This window comes from Rana temporaria, chromosome 9 (assembly GCF_905171775.1).
Source record: "Rana temporaria chromosome 9, aRanTem1.1, whole genome shotgun sequence".
Lineage (NCBI taxonomy): Eukaryota > Metazoa > Chordata > Amphibia > Anura > Ranidae > Rana > Rana temporaria.
Genome location: NC_053497.1, coordinates 173,640,196 through 173,664,604, shown reverse-complemented (window position 1 = coordinate 173,664,604; position 24,409 = coordinate 173,640,196). Strand labels below are relative to the sequence as shown.

Sequence of the window (24,409 nt, the reverse complement as noted above, 5' to 3'; positions counted from 1 at the left end):
GGCATGGACACAGTGAGGCAAAGTGAGACACAGTGAGGCATGGGCATCGTGAGGCATAGACACAATGGGCCAGATTCAGGTAGATCAGCGGATCTTTAGATCCGCGTGATCTATCTGATTTAAGATACGCTGCCGCAAGTTTGAGAGGCAAGTGGGTAATTCACAAACCACTTTCCTCCAAACTTGCGGCAGGGTATCGCAAATCCCCCGGTGGAATTCAAATTCCGCGGCTAGGGGGAGTGTACTATTTAAGTCAGGCGGGTCTCCGCGCCAATTTAAAATGAGCATGCGCCGTCCGCGAAATTTCCCAGCGTGCATTGCTCCCACTGACGTCACTAGGACGTCAGTGGTTTCGACGTGAGCGTAACTTGCGATGCGCGGGTTTCTGAATCGGCGTACGCAAACGACATAAAAAAATTCAAAATTGATACAGGAACGACGGCTATACTTAACATTGGCTGCGCCTCATAGAAGCAGGGGTAAGTATACGCCGGGAAAACCGTTACGGAAACGTCGTAAGAAACTGCGTCGGATCCGCGTACGTTCGTGAATTCGCGTATCTCGCTGATTTACATATTATTCAGTGTAAATCAGCGGGAACACCCCCCGCGCCATTTTCAAATTGAAAATAAGATCCGACGGTGTAACACAGTTAGACCTGTCGGATCTTAGCCATATCTATGCGTAACTGATTCTATGAATCAGGCGCATAGATACGACCGGCCTAACTCAGAGATACACCATCGTATCTCTTTGTGAATCTGGCACCCTAGGCTTATACTCGAGTCAATACGTTTTCCTATTTTTTTGTGGTAAAATTAGGTGCCTCGGCTTATATTCGGGTCGGCTTATACTCGAGTATATATGGTAGAGTTGCAAGTTTTTGACCCAATATATGTCAATGGGAGGTCCTAAAAAGGTTAAAAAAGGTAACATTGAATAAATTAAGGCAAAAAAAAAAATTTGCCTTTAGAAGCACTTTAATGGGGTCCTAAAACACTGCGAGAATGTAAATGAGCCCCACCAGACTCATTCCACTCATCCCGAGTCACTTCAAGTCACAGTTAAGCCAATCTCCAAGCGCATCAGTTGACCTCGTTGACCCACCGCTCAGCCCCCCTACGCGCTCCTTTCACATTTCCCATCATCTGATTTTACCTCGCCAACCTACGCTTACCCGTCCGCTCAACAGAGTATATAATGAGTCCAATGGCAATACGAGATGAATAAATGACTCTGCTCCGTCGTAGCGGGGGGACGCGGTTAAGGAGGTGGGGGGCGGGGGTCGCATAGTTCATGGACCTCCAGAAAAGACGGACACCATTTATTACGGCTCGGCCATTAGGAAGAGAATCGTCTTCAAAAGCGCCCAGAGATCTGAATACATCATTACCCGAAACTGGAGGATCGTTCTGGAAATAGAGCTTGGGAAGTCTACCGGCGGTGGTCAGGAAGTCGAAGAAGTAGGACAAATCTTACGTAGAGAGAGAGATCATTAACGGGCTGGAACAATCACCGTACGGCTGATGGCGGGATATTGGGGTTAATGGAAGTAATGAGAGAAATGGGCTCGTTAGATGCTGAAGAGGGAAAGGAAATATTATATAAAGAGAGCGCAGAATCATTCTCCGAGAATATCAAGAGATCGCTACATTTTATTCCTTTCATTAATAGCCGTTCTTTCTTTTTTTTTTGGAGCTGATTAACTGGGGGAACAAATCTCTATTAAGAGGGTCAGTCCAACAAAAAAAATATATATTATAGGTGGAATCCTTCGAACGCTCAGATTTCTGACAGATTTTAGGCTAGGTTCACCTCTACGGGCACGACCGGGCACGTGCACTTCCATGTCTCACCTGCAGGGCGGCCCATTCATTTAATTGCCAGAAACACAGAAAAAAAAAAAGTAATTGAGCCTTTTCCAAAATACAATTCGCATTGAACTGCGACAAAATGCGAGGGCCACCAGAGGCATGATGGGACTGGTAGTTCTGCAACAGCTGGAGGGCCACCAGAGGCATGATGGGACTGGTAGTTCTGCAACAGCTGGAGGGCCGCCAGAGGCATGATGGGACTGGTAGTTCCGCAACAGCTGGAGGGCTACAAGAGACATTATGGGACTGGTAGTTCCGCAACAGCTAGAGGGCTACCAGAGCCATGATGGGACTGGTAGTTCCGCAACAGCTGGAGGGCCGCCAGAGACATGATGGGACTGGTAGTTCTGCAACAGCTGGAACGCCACCAGAGGCATGATGGGACTGGTAGTTCTGCAACAGCTGGAGGGCCACCAGAGGCATTCTGGGATTTGTAGTTTCAAATTTAATCGTCGAGCCGCAAACCGCCCCTCCTCCACCTGAGCCCCCTGCTGATTCCAATCTAAAAACTTCACATGCCTTCCAGCCCGTCTGGCACAGACTCAGCCCGGCCCGCCGACTTCACCGACTGTCTCCGGGGGAACGGTGACTGACAACCTAAAGCGCGGAGCATTAATCCGCTTTAGCCTTAATCTCTCAATGTAAATGTGTCCATTATGTGGGGATCTGGCGCTGGGCGACCCCGGCAGGGGAGGCCGGCAACCCGCCGTCGACGGTTCATCTAATAAAGATTACTTCCTCTTCTCTCTACAATCTCGCCATTTGGCCAGCGCCGCGCATTTCCGATCAGGGGGAAAGAACGGCGCTGTGTTAGGAGGAGGGAGGCCAAGCATCCTATCGCCCTCCATCTCCGCGGCTGGCAGCGGCTCCGCAATTCTCATTTATATGTAATAAGGTGCGTTAGCGAGAAGACTTGGCGCCGTGCAAGGCCGCCCATTACCATCTGTTTGTCTTCCTTGGCAAATTCTCTCCCCACTCCAAACGGGAGACTTCTCACGCGGCTCCGGACTCGCCGAATGGACAAATATCGGTCATCAAATAAACAGCGCCGGAAAACGGGGGAGATGGCCAGAATGAGAATGCCCGTCGGGTAAACGCCGCAAAGAGCGCTAAAGTCAGATTTAACCATTTCAGCGCTCTGCGGGTTTCCTTCTGCCCTCCTGCCACGCCCCTTGCGCACTTGCTAGCAAATGTTGATTGCCAAAATGACAGACAGGGGTTGTTATGTTACTATTGTAGCTGCAATAGCTGTCGGACACAGTGTTTACAAACATTGTTCATGCAGAGATAGAGGGATACAAAGTAACGGTGTTTACAAACATTGGTAATAAACATTGTTCAGACAGAACATTGGTAATAAACATTGATCAGACATGAGGTCGAGAGATGCAAAGTAACATTGTTTATAAACATTGCTCAGACAGGAGATAGAGCAGGGGAGGCAACCTCAGCACTCCAGCTGTGGTAAAAAAAACTACAAATCTCATCATGCCTCTGCCTCTAGGAGTCATGCCTGTGAGTGTCAGGGTCTTGTAATGTCTCATGGGACTTGTAGTTTCACCACAGCTGGAGGGCCGAGGTTTCCTATCCCCTGAGATAGAGAGATACAAAGTGACATTGTTTATAAACATTGATCAGACAAGAGATAGTTACAAAGTAACATTGTCTGTCTGTAAACATTGCTCAGACAGGACATAGAGGGATACAAAGTGACATGGTTTATAAACATTGATCAGACATGAGATAGAAAGATTCAAAGTAACAATGTTTATAAACATTGATCAGACAGGAGAGAGAGAAATACAAAGTCACATTGTTTATAAACATTGATCAGACAAGAGATAGAGGGATACAAAGTAACATTGTTTATAAACATTGATCGGACAGGAGATAGAGCAGGGGGAGGCAATCTCAGCACTCCAGCTGTGGTAAAAAAAACTACAAGTCCCATCATGCCTCTGCCTCTAGGAGTCATGCCTGTGAGTGTCAGGGTCTTGTAATGTTTTATGGGACTTGTAGTTTCACCACAGCTGGAGGGCCGAGGTTTCCTATCCCCTGAGATAGAAGGATACAAAGTGACATTGTTTATAAACATTGATCAGACAAGAGATAGTTACAAAGTAACATTGTCTGTCTGTAAACATTGCTCAGACAGGACATAGAGGGATACAAAGTAACATTGTTTATAAACTCTGATCAGAAAAGGAGATAGAGGGATACAAAGTAACATTGTTTATAAACATTGATCGGACAGGAGATAGAGCAGGGGGAGGCAACCTCAGCACTTCAGCTGTGGTAAAAAAAAATCCCATCATGCCTCTGCCTATAGGAGTCATGCCTGTGATTGTCAGGGAAAGATACAAAGTGACATCGTTTATAAACATTGATCAGACAGGAGATATAGAGATACAAAGTAACATTGTTTATAAACATTGATCAGACAGGAGATAGAGAGATAGAGCAGGGGTAGGCAACCTCAGCACTCCAGCTGTGGTCAAAAAACTACAAATCCCATCATGCCTCTGCCTCTAGGAGTCATGCCTGTGATTGTCAGGGTCTTGCAATGTCTCATGGGACTTGTAGTTTCACCACAGCTGGAGGGCCGAGGTTACCCACCCCTGAGATAGAGGGATACAAAGTGACAATGTTTATAAACATTGATCAGACAGCTGATAGAGAGATACAAAGTAACATTGTTTATAAACATTGATCAGACAGCTGATAGAGAGATACAAAGTAACATTGTTTATAAACATTGATCAGACAGGAGATAGTTACAAAGTAACATTGTTTGTCTGTAAACATTGCTCAGACAGGACATAGAGGGATACAAAGTGACATGGTTTATAAACATTGATCAGACAGGAGATAGAGAGATAGAGCAGGGGGAGGCAACCTCAGCACTCCAGCTGTGGTCAAAAAACTACAAATCCCATCATGCCTCTGCCTCTAGGAGTCATGCCTGGGATTGTCAGGGTCTTGCAATGTCTTGTGGGACTTGTAGTTTCACCACAGCTGGAGGGATGAGGTTGCCTATCCCCTGAGATAGAAGGATACAAAGTGACATTGTTTATAAACATTGATCAGACAAGAGATAGAGGGATACAAAGTCCCATGGTTTATAAATATTGATCAGACAGGAGATATAGGGCTACAATGTAACATTGTTTATAAACATTGATCAGACATGGGATAGAGGGATACAAAGTCCCATGGTTTATAAATATTGATCAGACAGGAGATAGAGGGATACAAGGTAACAATGTATATAAACATTGATCAGACGGGAGATAGAGGGATACAAAGTGACAATGTTTATAAACATTGATCAGACAGCTGATGGAGAGATACAAAGTAACATTGTTTATTAGCATTGATCAGACAGGAGATACAAAGTAACAATGTTTATAAACATTGATCAGAATAGGAGATAGAGAGATACAAAGTAACAATGTTTATAAACATTGATCAGACAGCTGATGGAGAGATACAAAGTAACATTGTTTATAAACATTGATCAGACAGGAGATAGTTACAAAGAAACATTGTCTGTCTATAAACATTGATCAGACAGGACATATAGAGATACAAAGTTACATGGTTTATAAACATTGATCAAACAGGAGATATAGGGATACAAAGTGACAATGTTTATAAACATTGATCAGGAGGAGATAGAGGAATACAAAGTAACATTGTTTATAAACATTGATCAGACAGGAGATATAGAGATACAAATTCACATTGTTTATAAACATTGATCAGACAGGAGATAGAGAGATAGAGCAGGGGTAGGCAACCTTGGCCCTCCAGCTGTGGTCAAAAAACTACAAATCCCATCATGCCTCTGCCTCTAGGAGTCATGCCTGTGATTGTCAGGGTCTTGCAATGGGACTTGTAGTTTCACCACAGCTGGAGGGCTAAGGTTACCTACCCCTGAGATAGAGGGATACAAAGTGACAATGTTTATAAACATTGATCAGACAGCTGATAGAGAGATACAAAGTAACATTGTTTATAAACATTGATCAGACAGGAGATAGTTACAAAGTAACATTGTCTGTCTATGAACATTGCTCAGACAGGACATAGAGGGATACAAAGTGACAATGTTTATAAACATTGATCAGACAGGAGAGTGTTGGGAATGCGTTGGGCTGTGCATCTCAATGGATGAGCCCCTAATGTCGCTTTTATTGAACATTCTTTGGGGGGAAGACGCTCGGCACACGGAGGGTTAAACATAAAGGAGTGCGGAGATTTCCTCTGGGCTTTGCCATAAACAGCAATTTAGAGTCTCGGTTGCCTAGAGAGGGAGAAGTGAACCCGCTCTCCCCGTGGAGCGATCTCGGCGCACTCACACCCGCCTCCCTTTTATTTTTATAGCGGCAATCCGTCAGACCATCTACGTGGCGACACGCCGCAATCATTATCCCCCAACTAAAGCCGGCCAATCCGCAGCGCGGAACGCCGACGCTCAACAAATTTTCAATGTGTCGCAATTTATATCGGAAGAAACTCAGAGAAAAACGCGAGACGGGAGGTCACCGCACATTAGAACGCCGGGGCCAATTAAAAAGATTGTTTTTGGAAACTATTCAAGATAATGGAAGGTAACGGCAATAATCGGCCGCAGTTAATGTACTGATCTAATTTCTTGAGACCCTAACAAGCCAGGAAAGTACAAATACCCCACAAATGACCCATTTTTGGAAAGTAGACAGTCCAAGGTATTTAGTAAGAGGCATGGTGAGTTTTTTGAAGTTGTAATTTTTTCCCACAATTCTTATTTTTTTCTCACAAAATTGTCATAACAAGTTATTTCATACACATAGCATACGCATACCACAAATTACACCCCAAAACACATTCTGCTACTCCTCCGAGTATTACAATACCACATGTGTGAGACTTTTACACAGCGTGGCCACATACAGAGGCCCAACATGCAGGGAGCACCTTCAGGGGTTCTAGGAGCATAAATTGCACATATAATAGACTACGTATCACACTTCTGAGGGTCCTGGAGCACCAGGACAGTAGAAATGCCACAAAAATGACCCCATTTTGGAAAGTAAACACCAAACGTATATTCTATGAGGCATAATGAGTCTTTTGAACATGTCATTTTTTTCCACAAGTTTTTGGAAAATGTGGAAAGAAAATGAAAACGCTTTTTTTTTCCTTACACAACGTTTTCCATGTATAAAATATTTCTAACACATAGCATGTACATACCAAAAATTTCACCCCAAAAAACATTCTGCTACTCCTGAGTATGGCGATACCACATGTGTGGGACTTTTACACAGCCTGGCCACATACAGGAGGCCCAACATGCAGGGAGCACCTTCAGGGGTATTAGGAACATAAATTGCACATATAGGGCTAGATTCAGGTAGCCCTGCGTAATTTGGTGCGGGCGTAACATTATGCCGCCGTAAATTAGGGCGCAAGTTCCGTATTCATAAAGAACTTGCGCCCTAAGTTACGGCGGCGTAATGTATGTGGGCCGGCGTAAGCCCGCCTAATTCAAATGGGGATGATGTGGGCGTGTTTTATGTAAATGATTGTTGACCCCGCGTATTTTACGTTTTTTACGAATGGCGCATGCGCCGTTCGTGAAAGAATCCCAGTGCGCATGCTCGAAATTCTGCCGCAAATCGTCATTGCTTTCAACGTTAACGTAAATTACGTCCAGCCCTATTTCGCGAACAACTTACGCAAACGACGTAAAAAATTTAAAATTCGATGCGGGAACGACGTCCATACTTAACATTGAATACGCCTCATAGAAGCAGGAGCAACGTTACGCCGGAAAAGCCTTACGCAAACGACGTAAAAAATTCCGCCGGGCGCACATACGTTTGTGAATCGGCGTATCTAGACGGAAGCGCTACCTAGCGGCCAGCGTAAATATGCACCCTAAGATACGACGGCGTAAGAGACTTACGCCTAATTTCAGTGTATCTTGCTTTCTGAATACAGAAAGAAGATACGTCGGCACAGCTTTGAATTTATGCGGCGTATCTATAGATACGCCGGCGGAAATCATTGCTGAATCTAGCCCATAATTTCTGGACTACTTATCACACTTTTGAAGGTCCTGGAGCACCCAGATGATAGAAACGGACAAAAATTACCCCATTTCGGAAAGTAAACACCCCAACGTATATTCTATAAGGCATTATAAAAATAACAGAAGAGAAAAAAGCCTTAGGCTCCATTCACACTACTTGTCATGCGACTTTGAACACAATTAATTTTTAATATTCAAAGCAGACTTCCCCCTTCACCCATGTCTACATGCTTTATTTTGTTCAGAAACCACTTTAAACCCCCCCCCCCCCCCAGCATTTCTAGCCAAAGCCATCTTGAGTAAGGGCAGATGATTGATGTAGCATTTAACTTCCTGGGATCCTTCTGCCCTTAGCTCAGGCATTAAGGCCAGAGGGTCTAACCCTTCCCTATTCTAGCCAGTTAGGGCCATGAATATATTATATTCATAGTGCAGTACTTTATACAAATGATGTCATAGATATATTATTACAGCAACTATGTATCAACATGTTATCTGATCAAAGGAAATGCACACACCTGGGTTACATTTACCTTCACAACCAGGAATCCGGCAGACGCACCGCCATCGCCATTGACCATAACCATTGACCACCACCATAACCATTGACCACCACCATCACCATCGACCATCACCATCACCATCGACCACCATCAACCATCACCATCGACCATCACCATTACCATTGACCATCACCATCACCATCGACTACCACCATCACCATCGACCACCACCATAACCACTGTCCATCACTATAACCACTGACCATCACCATTGAACACCACCATCACCATTGACCACCGCCATCACCATTGACCACCGCCATCACCATTGACCACCGCCATCACCAATGACCACCGCCATTGACCATCACCATTGACCACCACCACCGCCATTGACCACCACCACCGCCATTGACCACCACCACCGCCATTGACCACCACCACCGCCATTGACCACCACCATCACCATTGACCACCGCCATTGACAACCACCACCGCCATTGACCACCACCACCGCCATTGACCACCACCATCACCATTGACCACCACCACCGCCATTGACCACCGCCACTGACCACTGCCACCGCCATTGACCACCGCCATTGACCACCGCCACCGCCATTGACCACCGCCATTGACAACCACCACCGCCATTGACCACCACCACCGCCATTGACCACCACCATCACCATTGACCACCACCACCGCCATTGACCACCGCCACTGACCACTGCCACCGCCATTGACCACCGCCACCGCCATTGACCACCGCCACCGCCATTGACCACCGCCATTGAGATCTACAAGAAGGAAAAGACTCACCAGTGCAGAGAAGCTCCATGGCTGTCTTGGCATTGCCACCCAACTGCTGTCTGTGGGGCATCTACAACGCAGATCTCTTCTACTAGCGGATCCCCCGAGACGGATCCCCCATAGAGATAATTTTCTACTCTACACAACACTTAATTAAAGAGACCCTCGGGGACAAGAGACTCCTCGCTGTCTGCGTTCTCCCTCCATGGAGGTCATTAACTCAACAATGACTGCTTTCCAAACCAAGCCGTCAGTAAGAAGCTGAGGAGGAACTACAAGTCTTACAACGGTATTAAAATGGAAGATACAATATATTGTCAAAAGTATTGGGACACTTGCCTTTACACACATAAAATGTAATGGCATCCCAGTCTTATGCCGCGTACACACGATCATTTTTCGGGTTGTAAAAAACAACGTTTTTTTAACTTGATCATTAAAACGGCGTTGCCTACACACGATCGTGAATAAAAAATGCTCTAGCAAAGCGCGGTGACGTACAACGCGTACGACGGCACTATAAAGGGGCAGTTCCATGCGGATGGCGCCACCCTTGGGGCTGCTTTAGTTAAAAATGCTCTAGCAAAGCGCAGTGACGTACAACACGTACGACGGCACTATAAAGGGGAAGTTCCATTCGGATGGCGCCACCCTTTGGGCTGCTTTAGCTGATTCCGTGTTAGTAAAAGACGATTCGCTCTTTTCTGTCTGTTACGTGATGAATGTGCTTACTCCATTACGAACGCTAGTTTTACCAGAACGAGCGCTCCCGTCTCATAACTTGCTTCTGAGCATGCGCGGATTTTTCATGTCATTAAAGCCCACACACGACCATTTTTTACAACCCGAAAAACGACAACGTTAAAAAATAGAGCAAGTTCGAATTTTTTTTTGGCCGTTTTTCAGAACCCGAAAAATGCTCTGAAGCCCACACATGATCGTTTTTAATGACATTAAAAAAAAACTATATTTTTTACAACCCGAAAAATGATCGTGTGTATGCGGCATTAGCCCATAGGGATCAATATTGAGTTGGCCCCGCCCTTTGCAGCTATAACAGCTTCAACTCTTCTGGGAAGGCCGTCCACAAGGTTTAGGAGTGTGTCTATGGGAATGTTTGACCATTCTTCCAGAAGCCCATTTGTGAGGTCAGGCACTGATGTTGGACGAGAAGGCCTTCAAACTGGAGCGGTGCGCTGACACGTTGTTAAAAAATGTCCTGCAAGCAGCATCTTTGGAGCGGTGTGTATACCACTCCAACACCCCTCTTGCCCATTTAAATGAATGGGCACCACGGCCGTAACGGCGGCAAAGTGCTGCTGCAGCAGTGGTTTTAACCCTTTTTCGGCCGCTAGCGAGGGTTAAAAGCATCCCACTAGCAGCCGAATACCTCCACAAAAATGACGGTACAATGACGGTACAATGGTACAATGACGGTACAGCGCTGCTAAAAATAGCGGCGCTTTACCACTGCCGCCGCCTGCGCCACAGTGTGAAAGGGGCCTAATAACTAAAAATCATCATAATCAAAATAAATTATATATATAAAAAATAATAAATATATATATATATATATATTTTTTTATATATATATATATATATATATATATATATATATTTGATATATAAATATATTTGATATATATATATATATATAATTTTTTTTTTATATAAAAAAAAGGGGGGGAGTGTTGTCATCCGTGGCCCTGGGGACCTCTGGGCCCTTCAATAAAAAAAAAAGTGGGGCTGCCATCCGGGGCCCTGGGCAGCCCTTCCTTTAACCCTAACCTAGCCTTAAAGCGGAGTTCCGGCCACAATTTCACTGTTTATATATAAATACCCCTGTAATACACAAGCTTAATGTATTCTAGTAAAGTTGGCCTGTAAACTAAGGTCCGTTTTGTTAGGTTGTTACAGCATTTAGCCACTTTATAAAATAGAAATTGACTGAGGCCATCTTAAGTGTGGGCATCATGAAGCCAGACTGTATGACTTCCTGGCTTTCAGCCTTGCAGATCTCGCACATGCTCAGTTCTGCACAAGCAGTGTCAGATCAGGTTCCAGCACCTGTACTGTCCAAGTCACATGATTCTTCGAGACTGGGGAGTGCACAGAGTCCTGGAAAGTTACACCCACTACATTCCCAGGAGTCTGTGCGGTGTAGGTTAGGAAGCTTAAGCACCTAGGTGCAGGAAGTGGGAAGATTAACTATTCTGCCTAGCAACAACACTTTGAAGGCATCTAAAAAAATTCTTAAAGGACTAATGACATGTTTTTAAAACTACTGATGTTATGTTATATTTATGGGTGGAACTCCACTTTAACTGTAACCCCTTATCCTAACAAAAAACAAGCAAGCAATAATACATAAATAATAATAATAATAATAATAATCAAAAAAGAAATAAAAGCGAATGGAAAAAAAAGAAAAAGCAACAAATCATGCAACAGATAAAAGTTCTCTATTGGCTAATAAAAAAAAAAACACCAAAGCTCAAAAATGCTGTATAAAAAAGTGCAAGTCGCCCTTAAAAATTAAGGAAAAAAAAAAGCAGCGGAAAAAAACGCTCAAAGACGCTCCACCCAGGTGTGAACGCAGCCTCAGAGATGCCCGCACTAGATCAGCGCTGAAGATGGGATGTGGAGTTCCTCTCTTGGCTCGCATGCTCTGTCAGGTGTTTGTTGGGAGCCCTGAAGGCATTTTGCAACAACCGGGCGTAAAATAAATATTTACATTTCCCTCCCTGAACAGTTTCCTCTTCTCCGGGGATTATAAACAATGCCATTCGTTTCTGCACTCTGATGACATTGTAGCAGAGAAGGGGGAAGTGGCCTCATTAGGAGGAAATGCCAACTTCTTGTCATTCTTCTTCTTGGGATTTCCTGGTCTCTTTAGCCGGCTTATGAGGCCTGCGAGTCTCCAACTGCAGAAGAACTACAAGTCCCAGCATGCTGCTCATGTGGGGGCTTGAAGTGGTATTAAACCCAAAGCCAAAAATGACATATATTGTAGCTAACAATCATTAGATGTTGTGGCTGCATTTGTTTTTTTTATTGAAGTTTAAAGAGGTTGATCTGGGGTCAGAAGAGACATTTAAAGGGGCTGATCTGGGGTCAGAAGAGACATTTAAAGGGGCTGATCTGGGGTCTGAAGAGAAGTTTAAAGGGGTTGATCTGGGGTCTAAAGAGAAGTTTAAAGGGGTTGATCTGGGGTCTAAAGAGAAGTTTAAAGGGGTTGATCTGGGGTCTGAAGAGAAGTTTAAAGAGATGATCTGGGGTCTAAAGAGAAGTTTAAAGGGGATGATCTGGGAATCAGAAGAGAAATGTAAAGGGGCTGATCTGGGGTCAGAAAAGAAATGTAAAGGGGCTGATCTGGGGTCTAAAGAGAAGTTTAAAGGGGATGATCTGGGGTCTGAAGAGAATTTTAAAGGGATGATCTGGGGTCAGAAGAGAAATTTAAAGGGGATGATCTGGGGTCAGAAGAGAAGTTTAAAGGGGGATGATCTGGGGTCTAAAGATAAGTTTAAAGGGGATGATCTGGGGTCTAAAGAGAAGTTTAAAGGGGTTGATCTGGGGTCTGAAGAGAATTTTAAAGGGATGATCTGGGGTCTGAAAATAATTTTAAAGGGATGATCTGGGGTCAGAAGAGAAATTTAAAGGGGATGATCTGGGGTCTAAAGAGAAGTTTAAAGGGGTTGATCTGGGGTCTAAAGAGAAGTTTAAAGGGGATGATCTGGGGTCTAAAGAGAAGTTTAAAGGGGATGATCTGGGGTCAGAAGAGAAGTTTAAAGGGGACGATCTGGGGTCAGAAAAGAAGTTTAAAGGGGCTGATCTGGGGTCAAAATACAAGTTTAAAGGGGATGATCTGGGGTCAGAATACAAGTTTAAAGGGGATGATCTGGGGTCAGAAGAGAAGTTTAAAGGGGCTGATCTGGGGTCAGAAGAGAAGTTTAAAGGGGCTGATCTGGGGTCAGAAGAGAAATTTAAAGGGGGTGATTTGGGGTCTAAAGAGAAGTTTAAAGGGGATTATTTGGGGTCAGAAGAGAAATTTAAAGGGGTTGATCTGGGGTCTGAAGAGATATTTAAAGAGATGATCTGGGGTCTGAGGAGAAGTTTAAAGGGGATGATCTGGGGTCAGAAGAGAAATGTAAAGGGGCTGATCTGGGGTCAGAAAATAAGTTTAAAGGGGCTGATCTGTGAGTGAGTGACTTGTATAGCGCAACAAATGCGAACTTAATCGCCTCAAGGCGCTTGACATCCAGAGTCGTACCGGTCCTTCAGAAGAGGTGGGTCTTTAGTTTTTTCCTAAAGGCCCGATGGTTTTTCTCCAAGCGGATGGTAGTGGGTAGAGCATTCCAGAGCCGAGGTCCTTGGACCGAAAATCTGCGTTCTCCTAAAGGGGCTGATCTGGGGTCAGAAAAGAAGTTTAAAGAGGATGATCTGGGGTCTGAAGACAAGTTGTATGGAGACTGATCTGGGGTCTGAAGGGGAGTGTAATGGGGGGCTGATCCTTTGCTCCTCTATCTTCCAATGCTTGCTGCCTGCATTCAGAGAAAAGACTAAATTCCTGATCACATGCTTCTTCTGGGCCAGGAACCTACTAAAGCCAAATGACCAGTCAGGGAAGGTCCAGGTGAGGTGATAGTAAAACCTGTAATTAGGACGTGTTCTACAATCATTACAATCAGGCATACACCCTTTAATTAAAAGGAAAACACACACAGCGGTATGTAGTTATTGTCCTTTGGCTGTTTCCTTCCCTCACTCTACCTGTACAGTGGGCATTGCCAGGGAGGCCAAGGAACTCTCCAGTTGTTTGATGGCATCTTGCCACCCCCGGGCATGTGACCTCACTGTGGCCCCACATGCTTACATTTTACTATTGGACTGAATGTTGGAGAGTGAAGAATTCTGTTATTTTGCGGTGCCGCTCGGTGAAACATCTCATTGCCAATTGGTAACACGAGAGTTGCTTTTACAAGGGAGCCGACCTTCTCCCTTGTAAAAGCAACCGTAGCAGCAAACTAGCCACTTGATTGCTATTACAAGCAGCGGAAGGGGACGTCCCCCCTCCCTCCTCCTCCCACGGCTCTTGGGCTCTCCCGTCCCATCGGGGGAGACCCGAGCTACCAGCCGGCACATCCCCGGCTAGTCAGAGACCCATGCAATCGTCTGATCGGGTGTCTGCTATGGTAACCCGGAAGCGATGACATGACATCACTTCCGGTTTACTGTTAACGCCGCCATTTTTTGAAAATCGTAAATATTCAAAAATACCGAACTTGGCATTTTGAATGCTTTCAAGTGGAACGGAGGGATTTGGGATCTTGGGATCCAAATCGTCAATGCTTTTGACGTAAACGTAAATTACGGCCAGCCCCATTCACGGACGAGTTACGCAAACGACGTAAAATTTGAAAAATTTGACGCGGTTCCGACGTCCATACTTAACATTGACTGCGCCATCTTTTTGGTGATTTATATTTACGCCTGAAAACCCCTTACGTAAGCGGCGTATCTTTACTGCGTACGTTCGTGAATAGGCAAATCTAGCTGATTTACATATTCTAGGCGTAAATCAGCGTACACGCCCCTAGCGGCCATCGTAAATATGCAGTTAAGATACGACGGCGTAGAAGACTTACGCCGGCCGTATCTTAGCAACATTTAAGCGTATCTCAGTTTGGGCATACGCTTAAAATTGCGACGGCGCGGATTCGGGCTTACGATGGCGTATCTACTGATACGCCCGTCGTAAGTCTTTATGAATCTGGCCCTATATATATATAATTTTTGGGGGTTCTAAGTAAGAAAAAAAAAAAGATTTTCACGTGAAAACATAAAGTGAAAGAAAATGCCAAGTCTTCTAAATAAAATAAATACATTTACATAATGTCTAATATGAGGCACAGAGGATTATTTTTGAGAAATAACATGCGCTGAAAATCGCATCCAATCTAACTTCAGCTCTATGAATTCTACTACAAGGATAAAAAATGTAACAATTCAAATTTGCTTAGCAATGAACCGGTTAAGCGCCGTGACATCAGGTGCATGAATGAGCGGCGGCGGCAGCTACACTTCTCACTGTGACCAGAGCCTGTGGTTATACACAATGTATGGAACAAGCTCAGATCAATGGATGGCGGGAGCAAGTCACATGACCTTGTTTCCTTATTAACTCAAACATGAAAGGCTTTGCTGAGTAAATAAGGACTGGATACAAAGAAGCTTAGTGAGAGTGTCTATATCACTGACTGTGATCATTGGCAAGATTTCAAAATTCCCTACAGGCCACAAAGGATAGCTCAAGAGCCTGGGCCATCGGATTTAACAAAATACTAAATATTATTTTTATGATCGGTTCATAATATACATTTTCCAGGGGGCTGTGTAATGTAAAGGGGGCCAGAGGTGCAGGGTGCTGTGTAATGTAAAGGATGCCAGAGGTGCAAGGGCTGTGTAATGTAAAGGGGGCCAGAGGTGCGGGGGCTGTGTAATGTAAAGGAGGCCAGAGGTGCAAGGGCTGTGTAATGTAAAGGGAGCCAGAGGTGCGGGGGCTGTGTAATGTAAAGGGGGCCCAGAGGTGTGGGTGCTGTGTAATGTAAAGGGGGCCAGAGGTGTGGGGGCTGTGTAATGTAAAGGGGCCCAGAGGTGTGGGTGCTGTGTAATGTAAAGGGGGCCAGAGGTGTGGGGGCTGTGTAATGTAAAGGGGCCCAGAGGTGTGGGTGCTGTGTAATGTAAAGGGGGCCAGAGGTGTGGCGGCTGTGTAATGTAAAGGGGGCCAGAGGTGTGGATGCTGTGTAATGTAAAGAAGTCGAGAGGTACCGGGGGCTGTGTAATGTAAAGAAGTGCAGAGGTGTGGGGGCTGTGTAATGTAAAGGGGGCCAGAGGTGCGGGGGCTGTGTAATGTAAAGGGGGCCAGAGGTGCGGGGGCTGTGTAATGTAAAGAAGTCGAGAGGTACCGGGGGGGTGTGTAATGTAAAGAAGTGCAGAGGTGTGGGGGCTGTGTAATGTAAAGGGGGCCAGAGGTGCGGGGGCTGTGTAATGTAAAGAAGTCCAGAGGTACAGGGGACTGTGTAATGTAAAGAAGTCCAGAGGTACAGGGGACTGTGTAATGTAAAGAAGTCCAGAGGTTCAGGGGGCTGTGTAATGTAAAGGGGTCCAAAGGTACAAGGGGCTGTGTAATGTAAAGGGGTCCAGAGGTACAAGGGGCTGTGTAATGTAAAGGGGTCCAGAGGTACAGGGGACTGTGTAATGTAAAGCGGTTCAGGGGGCTGTGTAATGTAAAGGGGGCCAGAGGTGCGGGGGCTGTGTAATGTAAAGGGGGCCAGAGGTGCGGGGGCTGTGTAATGTAAAGAAGTCGAGAGGTACCGGGGGGGTGTGTAATGTAAAGAAGTGCAGAGGTGTGGGGGCTGTGTAATGTAAAGGGGGCCAGAGGTGCGGGGGCTGTGTAATGTAAAGAAGTCCAGAGGTACAGGGGACTGTGTAATGTAAAGAAGTCCAGAGGTACAGGGGACTGTGTAATGTAAAGAAGTCCAGAGGTTCAGGGGGCTGTGTAATGTAAAGGGGTCCAAAGGTACAAGGGGCTGTGTAATGTAAAGGGGTCCAGAGGTACAAGGGGCTGTGTAATGTAAAGGGGTCCAGAGGTACAGGGGACTGTGTAATGTAAAGCGGTTCAGGGGGCTGTGTAATGTAAAGGGGGCCAGAGGTGCAGGGGCTGTGTAATGTAAAGGGGGCCAGAGGTGCAGGGTGCTGTGTAATGTAAAGGGGGCCAGAGGTGCAGGGTGCTGTGTAATGTAAAGGGGGCCAGAGGTGTGGGTGCTGTGTAATGTAAAGGGGGCCAGAGGTGCGGGGGCTGTGTAATGTAAAGAAGTCGAGAGGTACCGGGGGCTGTGTAATGTAAAGAAGTGCAGAGGTGTGGGGGCTGTGTAATGTAAAGGGGGCCAGAGGTGCGGGGGCTGTGTAATGTAAAGAAGTCCAGAGGTACAGGGGACTGTGTAATGTAAAGAAGTCCAGAGGTACAGGGGACTGTGTAATGTAAAGAAGTCCAGAGGTTCAGGGGGCTGTGTAATGTAAAGGGGTCCAAAGGTACAAGGGGCTGTGTAATGTAAAGGGGTCCAGAGGTACAAGGGGCTGTGTAATGTAAAGGGGTCCAGAGGTACAGGGGACTGTGTAATGTAAAGCGGTTCAGGGGGCTGTGTAATGTAAAGGGGGCCAGAGGTGCAGGGGCTGTGTAATGTAAAGGGGGCCAGAGGTGCAGGGTGCTGTGTAATGTAAAGGGGGCCAGAGGTGTGGGTGCTGTGTAATGTAAAGGGGGCCAGAGGTGCGGGGGCTGTGTAATGTAAAGAAGTCGAGAGGTACCGGGGGCTGTGTAATGTAAAGAAGTGCAGAGGTGTGGGGGCTGTGTAATGTAAAGGGGGCCAGAGGTGCGGGGGCTGTGTAATGTAAAGAAGTCCAGAGGTACAGGGGACTGTGTAATGTAAAGAAGTCCAGAGGTTCAGGGGGCTGTGTAATGTAAAGGGGTCCAGAGGTACAAGGGGCTGTGTAATGTAAAGGGGTCCAGAGGTACAAGGGGCTGTGTAATGTAAAGGGGTCCAGAGGTACAGGGGACTGTGTAATGTAAAGCGGTTCAGGGGGCTGTGTAATGTAAAGGGGGCCAGAGGTGCAGGGGCTGTGTAATGTAAAGGGTGCCAGAGGTGCAGGGGCTGTGTAATGTAAAGGGTGCCAGAGGTGCGGGGGACCGGAAAGATTTGCCCCCTTAATGACCAGGTATTTTTTTGCGATTTGGCACTGCGTCGCTTTACCTGACAATTGCGCGGTCGTGCGATGTGGTACCCAAACAAAATCGATGTCCTTTTTTTCTCCCACAAATAGAGATTTTTTTTTTTTGGTGGTGTTTGATCACCTCTGCCATTTTTTTTTTTTTGCGCTATAAACAAACAGTACCTGTTTTTTTTTTTAAGTCAGCAGCTACAGAGGAAAAAAATAATAAATAAAAACAACTGAAGTTCCTTTTTAAGTAAGAAAGAAAAAAATAATCTGTTAATATTAGTGATCAGTTGTCCATGAGACAAAATAATTATGAATAAAAAAATAAAAAAATAAATAAGTAAATTAAAGTAGGTAAAAAAAAAAAAAAGAAAAAAGGAATAAATTACCGGTAACTAGTAAAATAATGAATGAATAGGTTTCCAAATATATCATTAAAATAAAGCAAAATTTTAATTAACCACTTCAGCCCCACAAATAGAGCTTTCTTTTGGTGGTATTTGATCACCTCTGCGGTTTTTAGTTTTTGCGCTATAAACCAAAAAAATACAATTTTGGAAACAAAATAAAATAATCTTTTTTACTTTTTTGCTTTTTTTGCTATAATAAAAATCCCCAAATAAAATAAAAAAAAAATTCTTCATCAGTTTAGACCAATATGTAATTTTCTACATATTTTTGGTAAAAAAAAAACGCAATAAGCGTAGTATATTTATTGGTTTGCGCATAAGTTACCGTGTCTACAAAATAGGGGATAGATTTATGGCATTTTTATTATTATTATTATTTTTACTAGTAATGGTGGTTATGAGCGATTTTAAGCGGGAGTGCGACATTGTGGAGGACAGATCTGACACTTTTATATATTTTTTGGGACTATTGACATTTATACAGAGATCAGAGCTAAAAATAGCCACTGATTACTGTATGAATGTCACTGGCAGGGAAGTGGTTAACATTAGGGGGCGATCAAGGGGTTAACTGTGTTCCCTGGGAGGTGTTTCTAAATGTGGGTGGAGGGGACTGACTGGAGGAGGAGAGAGATCGCTGTTCCTTATCACTAGGAACAGCGGATCTCTCTCTACTCCCCTGTCAGAACGGGGATCTGTCTGTTTACATTGACAGATCCCCGTTCTGTCTCTGTGGGGAGCCGTCGCGGGTGGCCCTACGGCCACACGCATGCTCAGAAGCAATGCTCACCATAATGCAACATTAGCAGCATCCTATGCATTAAGGTGAAACAACTTCTGGAAGTCACCGCCCCCCCCCCCCCCCCGTTTTACTTTCTTGAGCCATGGTATTCGCTCGGCGGTGACACGCTCTGCCTCTCTCCACGGGGTCCCGGCTCTTGATTGGATAGATTGATAGCAGCGCAGTCATTGGCTCCCGCTGCTGTCAATCAAATCCAATGACGTGGGCGCCGGGGCAGAGTCATACATTCGGTGGCTATGGAGGCCAAATGAATGACTTGGGAATGCGCCCTCAAGTTAACCCCCTAGGGAAAGTGCCTCTCCTAGTGGGTTATCTGATGCGCAGAGGAGCCGAGAGGCCCCAGAAGTCGCAGATCAGGGCCACGCTGTGCAAAACGAGCTGCACAGTGGTCGTAGGTATGACATGTTTGTTATTTATAAAAAAAAAAGCTTTACAATCACAATCTACATTTAAAAATGTAGAGGCCAATCTGCTGAAAGCTTAAAGATTTACTGCTGCTCAGGGGCTCCAGGCTCATTTTTGAAGCATAATTATTAATGTTGACTGTATATTCCTTAAAGTGGAGGTTCACCCTCAAAATATTTCTGACATCACATGGAGTCGAGCCATCCTACCGACAGAATGCCAGTGTTTTTTTTTTATCCTCAGCACATACCTCGTTATCACGATTTTCACCCCCCGGCAATCCCGGGGGACTGGGCGTTCCCAAGCACTGCCTGTGATTGACAGGCTTCCGAACGGCGCATACTGCGCGTCACAGGTTGTCAAAAAAAAACGAACGCCGGTGCGGCTCTATACGGCGCCTGTGCATCGACGTTCGGGTTCTGTCGGCAACCTGTGACGCGCAGTATGCGCCGTTCGGAAGCCTGTCAATCACAGGCAGTGCTTGGGAACGCCCAGTCCCCCGGGATTGCCGGGGGGTGAAAATCGTGATAACGAGGTATGTGCTGAGAAAAAAAAAAACACCGTCATTCTGTCGGTAGGATGGCGCGACTCCGTGTGATGTCAGAAATTTTTTTGAGGGTGTACCTCCACTTTAACTAAAGTACATTATTTTTTTTTTTTTACCAAGTTGCTATGGGTAGAGTTCCGCTTTCACAAAAAACATGATGAGTCGTTTTACAAGGTGAGGGTTTATATACGTTAAGTCCTGCTAGATCACTTAATGCTGGCCCCTTTTACAGGTATATCTATCAAATGTAAAAAAAAAAAAATAATAAGTGCCTATACGGTTCCGGGCTTCAGAAAAATGGCCGCCTCCAGCAAGAAGAGACAGGAGAAATGCTGGAGACTATTTACAGCACTTATACATTTTTGTAGCATTAGTAATAATGTTGACTTGCTAAAGAACATAATTTTGTTTTATTTTTTGTTGTTATGAGTAATGTTCTGCTTTTACAAAATACATAATACGTTGTTTTACAAGGTGAGGGTTTATATACTTTAAGTCCTGCTAGATCACTTCATGCCGGCCCCTTTTACAGGTATATCAAATGTAAAAAAAAATAAGTGCCTATACGGTTCCGGGCTTCAGAAAAATGGCCGCCTCCATCATTATTAATAATGTTGACTGTATATTCCGTGCTAAAGAACATATTTATTAATGACTTGTTAAAAAATAAATAAAAATAATGTTCTTTAGCAAGAAATATATAGCTAGATTCAAGTACACGGCCGCAACTTTGCGGCGGCGTAGCTTAAGGAATTTAAGCTACGCCGCCGTAAGTTAGCGAGGCAAGTACATGATTCACAATGTACTTACCTGCTAAGTTACGGCGGCGTAGCCTAAATCGGCGGGCGTAAGGGCGCCTAATTCAAATGTGTTTGAGGGGGGCGTGTTGTATGTTAATGGGGCTTGACCTTACATTTTTTACGTTTTTCTGCGAACTGCGCATGCGCCGGGCGCCTACATTTCCCAGTGTGCATTGCGGCTAAGTGCGCCGCACGGGCCTATTGATTTCGACGTGGACGTAAATCCCGATTCACGGACGACTTACGCAAACGACGTAAAAAATGTGAATTTCGGCGGCCATACTTGACATTACTATTCCAATAGGGCCTAGCTCTAACTTTAGGCGGCCTATCTCTTACGTAAACAGCGTAAAAGTACTGCGTCGGCCGGGCGTACGTTCGTGAATCGGCGTATCTACTCATTTACATATTCTACGCCGACCGCAATGGAAGCGCCACCTAGCGGCCATCCGAAATATTGCAATCTAAGATAGGGCGGCGCAAGCCGTCGTATCTTAGATATGTTTAGGCGTATCTCTGTTTGAGCAAACGCTTAAACATAAGTCGGCGTAGATTCTGAGTTAGGTCGGCTTATTTACTGATAAGCCGGCCTAACTCTTACTGAATCTACCTAATTCTTTCTTGCTAAATAGGCCAATAGAGGCCAAGAGAGGCCAATCTGCTGACAGCCTAATGATGTACTGCTGCTCAGGGGCTCCAGGCTTCAGAAAAATGGCCGCCTCCAGCAAGAAGAAACAGGAGCAATGCTGGAGACAATTTACAGCACACACTCATTTTTGTAGCATAATTATCAATGTTGACTGTATATTCCTTAACTAAAGAACATTATTATTGTATTTTTTATCAAGTTGTTATGGGTAAAGTTACGCTTTTCACAAAATACATGTTAACAAGTGACATAATAATGAACTGCAAAAGAGCCCCCAAACACCAACAGGGGACCCAAACTGCATCAAGCACTCCAAAACCGACAGCGGCAAGGGTTAACAAGCCTACTGAGCCGATTCAGCGGCAGCTGCCTAGAGGAGACACAATGGTGTCCCCCGGAGGAGAATACAACATTGTATCCCAGGGATGCTGGGGAAAAATCAGTGGAAGGCACAGGGAGGCAGGACAGGTAGAGCAGGGCTGTCTTAATGACACTGGCACTGCCCAGGGGCCCCAGCTGCATGGGGGGGCCCCTGCACTTTCCCCAAAGCAGCTGGACCTTGAGCCCACGCTGCCCCGAAATTGGGGAGCCCCCCATGATGGTACTGAGAGTGATAGATACACAGGGGAGGCAGTCTGACTCCGACCTTCTTGATGTCTGTTTACCTGAACTGTCATCATTGTAGGGGCCCCAGAGCATTACTTTGCCCAGGGGCCCATGATGGTATTAAGACAGCCCTGCAGGTGAGTCTGTCGCTCAGAGGAGAGACCCCCCTTCTTCTTCTTTGGGATCTCCCCAAACCCCCCTCCTTCCTCACGGTTGGGCAGACGTCCCCTCCCCTCTCCCAGCATCACCTAGGAAGAAAGCCAAGCGAGGGAGGGGGGGGAGAGAGAGACAGGCAGGAATAAACACAGTCACATCATGTAGTGGTAGTAGGCACTGCCACCCCGGCCCTGGCGGCTTCAACAACGGCGGGCATGGCAAATGCAAATAAAATGAAAATAAAAGCGACCGTGCCCATCGCAGGTCAGCTGACACAAATCAAAGCCTCCACTCACCAGCTTGGGTTTGTTCTTGCTCTCGTCCGGCTCAGACGGCTTCCTCTTCGGGTTCCTGTCGGCGTTCTTCCCCGGAGAGTCCTCTCCGCCAGCCACCGCCGCCGCCGGCTGGCTCTCCATTTTTTCGTCCCCCCAAATTTTTCCAGATGTCAGCCGATGACGGGCCGGTGTTTCATCCAGGTTTTAGGGGTGGGGGGGGGGGGTCTCTCTACCGGTGATAGACACCAACTAATACCACCTATTATTTATTAATTATGGTAGTGTGTCCCCCTCCCTGACGCACACCACCACCGCCGCCGCTGCTGCTCCTCCTGCCTCTGCTTACGCGGGCTCCTTTAAAAATCTGTGTATATGTTGTGCAAACGTGCTTCCTCCGGCATGCCTTGCCGAGTGGGCCCCCCCCCAGGCGACCAGGTCCCCGAAGAGGATTGCTCACAGCTCTCCTGCAACGAGGGTTTGCATGCTTGAATCTTTTATTTTTCCTGTGTCTCCCTTTAAGGCAGAGCTGAAAGGAATCAGAACTGTCGTATGTTCACCCTCCCAACCAGGAACTAAGAGCGCCAGGCTGTAACAATCAAAGGCCTATCCTGCACACATGGAAAGCAACAAGCTGAGAAAAGAAGAAAAAAAACTCATGCAGCTTCTTTGCATATCCTGTCTGTTAATTAGAAAACTGGGCGTCGCGCTTCGGGAGAAAAGTCATACAAATTAAAGATGATGCCAGAGACAATGGCGACTAATTGTGACGCGTATTTCTAATTAGAATAGATCTGTCACATAGAATGCAGAAAGTTTGGAGTTCAAGTGATACAGTTTAAGAACTTAAAAACATGCAAGCTTTGATCCTTCAGGCTTTAAAAAAAATACTAGAAATGTTTGCGAAGCCAAAATATTTATACAAAGAAACACAAAAAGCAACAAAGTAATATAGATACTTATATTAGATACATAATACTATTTTTGTAGTTACTAAAATATAATATATTATATTTTAGCAACTACAAAAATAGTTATACACATAGGGCCAGATCCACAAACGAATTACGCCGGCGTATCTATGGATACGCTGCATAATTTTTAAAAATGCCCCATCGTATCTTTGTTTTGTATCCACAAAACAAGATACGACTGAATTTGGGCTCGATCCGACAGGTGTACGTCTTAGTACGCCGTCGGATCGTAGGTGCATATTTACGCTGGCCGATAGGTGGCGTTTCCGTCGAATTCCGCGTCGAGTATGCAAATTAGCTAGATACGGCGATCCGTGAACGTACGTCTGGCCGGCGCATTTTTTTACGCCGGTTCCGTAAGGCTTTTTTCGGCGTATAGTTACCCCTGCTATATGAGGCGTATCCTATGTTAAGTATGGCCGTTGTTCCTGCATTGAAAATGTTACGTCGTTTGCGTAAGTCGTTCGCGAATAGGGCTTTGCGTAGAATGACGTCAACGTCGTAAGCATTGGCTTGTTGCGGGTTAATTTTGAGCATGCACACTGGGATACCCCCATGGACGGCGCATGCGCAGTTAAAAAAAAACGTCATTTACGTCGGGTCAAGACGTATTGACATAAAACACGCCCCCATCACATACATTTGAATTGCGCGCCCTTACGCTGCCTAAGTTACACTACGCTGCTGTAACTTACGGCGCGCATTCTTTAAGGATGAAAAAAAAAAGTATGTTACGGCGGCATAGTG

General features: G+C 45.5%; 1 protein-coding gene across 3 annotated transcripts in view; it reads right to left on the bottom strand.

Annotated features, from left to right (window-relative positions):
- Positions 1 to 23,326, bottom strand: part of DIAPH2 (diaphanous related formin 2) — a 1,333,979-nt gene extending 1,310,653 nt beyond the window's left edge. For all 3 annotated transcript variants that reach the window (XM_040325027.1, XM_040325028.1, XM_040325029.1), the window contains exon 1: positions 22,713 to 23,326. In XM_040325027.1, coding sequence (XP_040180961.1) covers positions 22,713 to 22,832 — 120 coding nt within the window. In that variant the 5' untranslated portion in view covers positions 22,833 to 23,326. The remainder of the gene's footprint in view (positions 1 to 22,712) is intronic.
- Positions 23,327 to 24,409: the final 1,083 nt, after the last annotated feature.